Below are 7,465 nucleotides of genomic sequence, written 5' to 3' on the forward strand. Positions count from 1 at the left end.
GCTTTGTCTTGACCGAGTTTTTCTCCCCTTTATTGAGATCTCTTGGGTTGGGGGAGGCTTGGGAATTATCAATGTTTATGTCAGTTTTATTTCTACAGACATCGTGATTAATAAAGAAAGGCACTGAAGCGCGGTGGCTAAACGTTTCAAGTGTACTCAGCGACGTCGCGGTAACGAAAGAGGAGGCTTATATGCGGCGAGCGGGTTTTATGGGTCTCGTTCCGTGACGGGTTTCCCGGGCTACATGATTGCAGTTAGCCTCTTTCGGGGAGTTTTTTACCGGTGGCTATTCGAGTCAGGGTAACGAATAGCAATTTGATGAGATGGTATAGGTAAGTATAGCGCAGTGTAGTAAATACTCAATGTAAACACGCTATAACACCATATGATTTCATAAAATTGACAAATTTTTGTATTTTTGTACCAAGCTACAAAATGAGGTTATTAATATGCCATGGTGAAGTCCCTTTTTAGTGCTGTAAGCTTATAAACGTCAAATCGGCCTCTGGGGTTAGTTGGAACATGTCATTACGTCAAACCCCCGTTTGGAGAAAGACCGCAGTTCAGATTGCAAACTGCGGTGTTATACCCCATTTTTCATTTGGATCTCTTAAAAATCATTTCCAAGCCCTTATCAACCGCGCTTGGCCAGGTAATCCAGGGGTAATCCCCGCTGTCTCAATTTCACCTCCACAGGCCAGTATATGAGCGTTGAGCAAAGGACGAAAAGATAAACAACAGCTGTGCTATTACGTAAGACTTCTCTGCCTGTAGTAGGACCTTCGGAATGAAATTATTGTATTCGATATTTAATCACGTTTTCAAAGGCATATTGTATTCAGTAATCCAATGTTAGTCCTTTTTAAATTTCGAACGAAGAAAATCGACCTCGAAATAAGGAAAGCAAGCGAATAAAAATGACAGCATGCTTACAGGGTCCGCACTCAGCGCTGCGCATGCATCCCATCGTGTGTGGCCCCCTGCTGTGACTGTATATGCCGGGCTGTTGTGTTATCTTCGGACCGACGTCAAGAAACAGGTGTTTTGATACTTAAATTGCTTGCTTGGGGCAGTTAGGGTTTGTCGTACTTGGAGAAGAGAATTGATGAGAAGGGAAACTGGGGTAAAGTGTTCTCAAATGGAAGTTTTTCGTCATGTTCCAACTTACCCCAAACATAATTATGAATAAAAACATTGGATATGAGAAAAAATATATAAAGTATTTCACACTCTTCTGAACATGTATTGTATACCATGCTTGTTTTGTTTATCAGTTAGGTCTGAGTGTGCATTTAAGGCCTATTGTAGGCCCCTAATGCAATATTTATATAATATTGACTGGTCTTGAGGGGAACATCAAATATATTGCCAGCAAAAGAATCATATTGGCCCGAGTCTTTAGACGAGGGCAATATTGGTCTTTTAAGGGCAATATATTTGATGTTCCCCGAAAGAAGGGCAGTCAATATTTTTATTATCATCCAAATCAGATATCTAGAGCAAAAATCATGATAACAGTGATATCTTTTAAGAATAGAGTTCTGTTGTGTCATGATAATATCAGTGTCTAGGCTCTGCACTTTACCATTATGACGTACTTGCAAGCCCAGGACCAAAATCCAGTTAAAACCAATTAGGGCAAAACCAATTGAAACCAGTTGGCCAACTGGTTTCAATAGGGAAATTGGAACAACTGGTTCCAATTGAAAACCAGTTGCCAATTTGTTCCAGTTAAAAACCAATTGAAAACCAGTTGCCAATTGGTTCCAGTTAAAACCAATTGGGCAACTGGAACCAGTTGGCAATTGTTGTCAATTGGTTCCAGTTGTTCCAATTTCCCTATTAAAACCAATTGAATCCAATTGGAGGCAACTGGTTTCAATTGGTTCCAGTTGAAACCAATTGGAGGCAACTGGTTTCAACTGGAACCAGTTGAAACCAATTGGTTTCCAACTGGATCCAATTGGAACTTCCAGTTGGAACGAACTTAATTAGTTACAAATTAATTAGCATTTGCAGTAACTATTTCTCATGCCAACACAGAAGCAGTGTTATATGTCTATTAATACCAATGTAAAGGGCATTGATAAAATACAGACTTTCATGTATATATATTTATATGGAAGATCTTCAAATATATGTACTTTTATTTGATGTAATTTGGTAACAGTTAGTGGTGTACTAATTATCCTTTAATCTGTTTTAATTATAATCTATAACATTTATGAACATGGTTTTCACTGCTAAGTATTCTAAATACTAATCTTTAAAAAGTGTGGTACTTGAAATTGTAAAGAATTAAATAGATATATTGTTAATGATGATTAATCTCATAAAACATTAATCTGTGCACACTGGCAAATAATATGCAAATTAACTGGTTTCAATTGGATCCAGTTGGGTAACTGGAAAATTTCCAATTGGAAACCAATTGGAAATAATTTCCAGTTACCCAACTGGTTCCAATTAGAATTCATTTCCAGTTACCCATCTTTCCAGTTAGAAGTCATCTCAGTTACCCAATTGGTACCAGTTAGGATTTCCAGTTACACAACTGAATGGTTCAAGTTAGGATTTCCAGTTACCCAACTGGTTCCAGTTAGAAATCATTTCCAGTTGGAAGTCATTTCCAGTTACCCAACTGGTTCCAGTTAGGATTTCCAGTTGCCCAACTGGTTCCAGTTAGAAATCATTTCCAATTGGAAGTCATTTCCAGTTACCCAACTGGTTCCAGTTAGGATTTCCAGTTGCCCAACTGGTTCCAGTTGGGATTTCCAGTTACTCAACTGGTTCCAGTAAGAAATCATTTCCAATTGGAAGTCATTTCCAGTTACCCAACTGGTTCCAGTTAGGATTTCCAGTTGCCCAACTGGTTCCAGTTGGGATTTCCAGTTACTCAACTGGTTCCAGTTAGAAATCATTTCCAGTTGGAAGTCATTTCCAGTTACCCAACTGGTTCCAGTTAGGATTTCCAGTTGCCCAACTGGTTCCAGTTAGAAATCATTTCCAATTGGAAGTCATTTCCAGTTACCCAACTGGTTCCAGTTAGGATTTCCAGTTGCCCAACTGGTTCCAGTTGGGATTTCCAGTTACTCAACTGGTTCCAGTAAGAAATCATTTCCAATTGGAAGTCATTTCCAGTTACCCAACTGGTTCCAGTTAGGATTTCCAGTTGCCCAACTGGTTCCAGTTGGGATTTCCAGTTACTCAACTGGTTCCAGTTAGAAATCATTCCCAATTGGAAGTCATTTCCAGTTACCCAACTGGTTCCAGTTAGGATTTCCAGTTGCCCAACCGGTTTCAATTGGTTTCAACTGGAAATTGTTAAATTCCAGTTAAAACCAATTGAAACCAGTTGAAACCAATTGAAACCAATTGAAACCAGTTGGAAATCCAACTGGTTTCAATTGGATTTTGGTCCTGGGAGCGCCCAGATCCAGCGTTGTCTTTATTATGACGTAGATCATTGGTGCGCGGAACATTGTGAAGCGTATCACTTCATTCGCACTATCAAAGGCCCGGATGTGAGACCAGGGAAAATACAAAGGTATATTTTGCGTCGTCTCTGCATGCAAAGTCAATACGCACATTGAGACCGAGGAAAATACAAACAATATACCTATCCCTTCCCGATAATAATAAAATTGAGGGAAATATGGTTTTGTAAATGACCAGCTCAGATGTCTGATACGGGTGATAATAACCCTTATCAAACTGGGGGGAGGTCAATTTGAGCCCCCCCCCCTCGAGAGATTTCGTCACTATGCCATCGCGCGAATTTTTTTTACTACACTGCTCGCTGACTTTTTACTTTCAAGTCTTGCGCATCATTTTAGACCAAATTTGCGATGCCAGTGTGCGCGGTTTTGAAATACGCAACATTTTGTACGTGCATGTCGGACCAAAAATTGCTCAAAAACGTGATTCCATGTACAAGGTCAATGCAAATTTTGTTTTTTCAACCAAAAGTCATAAATATATGATTTTTTTTACTTTTGTTGGTTCAAATAGATTTATTTTATGCTATTTATGATCGCAAAATAGTCCCGACAAAGTTCATTAGAAAAAACAAAGGTTCGAGAAGACAAAAAATACATAAGAAATTATGAAAATACTTACGTTTATTTTCTTATTTACGAGATAACTGGATATACTCATTTGATTTGCTTGTTCATTACGATGAACCAGCACGCCGAATATACAGTACACAATTTTCCTGCGCGCGCGCTGCAGCTCCCTATGAACGCACTATCCCAAGATCATCGCGCAATTTGGCGTCCATTTCCTCTCATGAGCCTGCACGCAAGACATGTTGCCACGCAAGGCGAGGGGTAGGTGGGAGGGTTCAAATGAGTATATCCAGTTATCTCGTAAATAAGAAAATAAACGTAAGTATTTTCATAATTTACTATCAATAACTGGGATATACTCATTTGATTTGCTAGACCAACACATATTCAACGTGAAGGGAGGCATGTCTAGAAACAAAAGTGCGCAAAGAAGGAAGATTAAGACACAGGGGCCGCTGCCCTAAGAGCAGAGGAGGCATATAAGGCCTCTCCCGAAGGAATGTCCTTTAGATAAAAGGATGTAAAAGAATTGGAAGAGCGCCAAAAGGCGGCTCTTAGAATGTCGTCCAAGGCGACGCCATTGAAGAGAGCCCAAGAAGTAGCGATACTACGAGTGTCATGGGCTCTCGGCCTAGTGTCTGAAAGGAGAGCATCATCACCAGCCGATTTGATCGCTTCAACGATCCAGCGGGAGATGGTGTCTCGTGACGCTGCCGCAAACGGCTCACACGACGTGACAAACAACTGGTCAGAGTTGCGAAGCGTCTTAGTTCTATCCAGGTACCATTTCAAGGCCCTGACCGGGCACCAGACTTTGTCCTCGGTAACCGAGGAAAGATCTGATAGAGGAGCTAGAAAAAACTCGATCGAACCAGAGGTGGCAGTCTGGTTCTTGGCAATAAAGGACGGTGTGGGAATCAAGCGGACTCCACGCCATTCCCACCTGATGTGACCGGGGGAAATAGTCAAAGCGTGAATAGAGCTGCGTCTTTGACCAGATGCTACAGCGATTAAGAAGGCAGTCTTGATAGACAAATCATGCAAGGAGCTCTTTGCTAGTGGCTCAAACGGAGGCTTAGCCAGAGTGTTAAGCACAGCCGGAAGACTCCAGGAAGGAGTCAGCCTTTTCTTCGGCGGTCGCTTTAGGAAAAACGCTCTCATCAGTCTAGAGAGTAGACTGGAATTTGAGACGTTGGAGCCATCTGGGAATCCGGAATGAAACGCAGCAATAGCCGACCGGAAACCCCTGATGGTGGAAAGCGAACGACCGATGTCGAAAAGGTGAACAAAGAAATCCGCGATCGCGGCAAGAGAGGCGTTGCGAGGGTCAACAGACCGCGCAGTGCACCAATCTGAAAATCGGCCCAGCCGAGAATTGTAAAGGTCAAGAGTCGAGTTTCTGTGACTCTGAATTACCAATTGAGAGGCACGATCAGAAAGGCCTAGAGCTTTCGCGTCTTGCCCGATAACGGCCATGCGGTTAAGTGGAGGACCGCTGGCCGAGGATGCGTGATCCCCGACAGAGGTTGAGATACTATGTCTGATCTCAGAGGAAGTGTGAGCGGGTCCCCCTCCAACAGTTCGAGGAGTTGTGGGAACCAGTACCTCCTTGGCCAATTGGGGGCCACTAGAAGAAGCCAAGCTTGATCTTCCTTCACTTTCCTCAATACCTGCGGTATTAGGCGGAACGGAGGAAACGCATAACACCTTCGATCCCCCCAATGAATGGAGAATGCATCCAGGGAAGTTGCTTCTGTTTCGTTGACACGAGAGCAGAACGTCGGCAACTTCCGGTTGAGAGCCGTGGCAAACAAGTCTATTTCCAGGGGTCCCCAGTGGGCTTGGATAGACTGGAATATCTCCGGGTGGAGCGACCATTCGGATGGTAGGCACCGACCCCGGGACAGAAAATCGGCTATCAGGTTGTCGCTGCCTGGTATATACGAGGCAACTGGAACGATCTTCGCACGGTGGCACCACTCCCAGAGCTCCACAGCTAGGGCGTTGAGAGAGCTTGATCGGGTGCCGCCTTGGCGATTGATGTACGCTGCAACTGACTTGTTGTCTGTGCGAATCAAGACCGTTCGATCGACTAACCTGTGTCGGAAATGCTGAAGGGAGTTGATGACAGCCCTCATCTCCAACACATTGATATGAGGTTAGGTGCGTTGAGGTAACCAGACCCGCGAGACCATCACCCCCGCACAATGGCCGCCCCATCCCGTAAGCGACGCATCTGTGGTCAGAGCGGCTGATGGGAGGGAAGTGCGAAAGGGTTTGCCCCTCGCTACAAAGGACGTATGCGTCCAAGCGGCCAGGCTGAGATGGATCTCCCGTGATAAAAGGATCCGGAGAAGCAGAGAGTCTGCGCTCGGTCTGTAATAGCACAGGAGGTATCTTTGAAAGGGTCTCATAAGCAGGTGACAATCCTGTAGAATGTCGACAAGGCTTGCCATGAACCCGAGTAATCTCAGCCATGTGCGAGCCTTCACAAAGCTTCGCTCTCTGAGAGAGCGGGCCAGAGCGACGATTGCCCGAACTCTGTAGGGGCTTGGCCGAGCGATCTGGTTTGGCAAGTCTAGAACCGCGCCCAAGTATGTGGGTATGCGGGAAGGCGAGAGGTCCGATTTCTCCCAGTTGACTACGAATCCCAACTCCTGGGTGATCCGCAGGAGGAGGGACAAGTGGGACAGAAGTCTAGCCTTTGAACTTGCAACCAACAGCCAATCGTCTAGATAAACGAAGAGTCTGAGCCCCCGTTCTCTTAGGTGGGCGGCTACTGCTGTAACCACCCGGGTGAAGACCCTGGGTGCCGGGCATAAACCGAAGGGCATTGCCCGGTACCTGTAAGTCGCTCCGTTGAAGCGAAAACCCAATAGGTCCCGTGAAGCGGGATGAATTGGTATGTGGAAATAGGCGTCCCTGAGATCTAGGGAGGCGGCCCAATCCGATGCCTGTAGAGACGGCAGAATAGATGCCAGTGTTTCCATTCTGAAATGGTCTGGCTGGATGAATTTGTTGATCATTTTCATGTTCAGAATTATCCGTAATTTTCCCGAGCGCTTGGGAATGACGAAGATAGGAGAGAGACAGAGATGTGGACTGTCCGGCACTCTCTCTATCGCCTCCTTCTCCAGCAGCACGTCGATTTCTGCTTTGATATGCTGCTGAAGAAGAAGGGAAACGGTCGGCGGTGCGGATCGAATCACGCCGTGCGGGAGGGCCTCTATATCGATATAGAAGCCATCTCGCACGACGGATAAGATAAAAGCGTAGTCCGTTATTCCCTCCCATGCGGGGAGGAAATGACGGAGACGACCGCCGACCGGTACCAGCGCTCAGGGAAACCCGTCAAAGAGGCTGTTTGGGCCTAGCCGGAGCCTTGGAGGCTGGCC

The 7,465-nt window shown here is 44.9% G+C and overlaps 1 protein-coding gene across 1 annotated transcript; it reads right to left on the reverse strand.

Annotated features, from left to right (window-relative positions):
- Positions 1-4,508: 4,508 nt before the first annotated feature.
- Positions 4,509-6,548, reverse strand: LOC135154172 (uncharacterized). Its single transcript, XM_064099481.1, has one exon. The coding sequence runs from the start codon at positions 6,546-6,548 to the stop codon at positions 4,509-4,511; it is 2,040 nt and encodes a 679-aa protein (XP_063955551.1).
- Positions 6,549-7,465: the final 917 nt, after the last annotated feature.

This window comes from Lytechinus pictus, chromosome 5 (assembly GCF_037042905.1).
Source record: "Lytechinus pictus isolate F3 Inbred chromosome 5, Lp3.0, whole genome shotgun sequence".
In the NCBI taxonomy this organism is placed as follows: Eukaryota; Metazoa; Echinodermata; class Echinoidea; order Temnopleuroida; family Toxopneustidae; genus Lytechinus; species Lytechinus pictus.

Bases quoted from the DNA above. Each gene is read 5' to 3' on its own strand.
- LOC135154172 (XM_064099481.1), bottom strand. From the start codon at position 6,548: ATGGCTGAGATTACTCGGGTTCATGGCAAGCCTTGTCGACATTCTACA.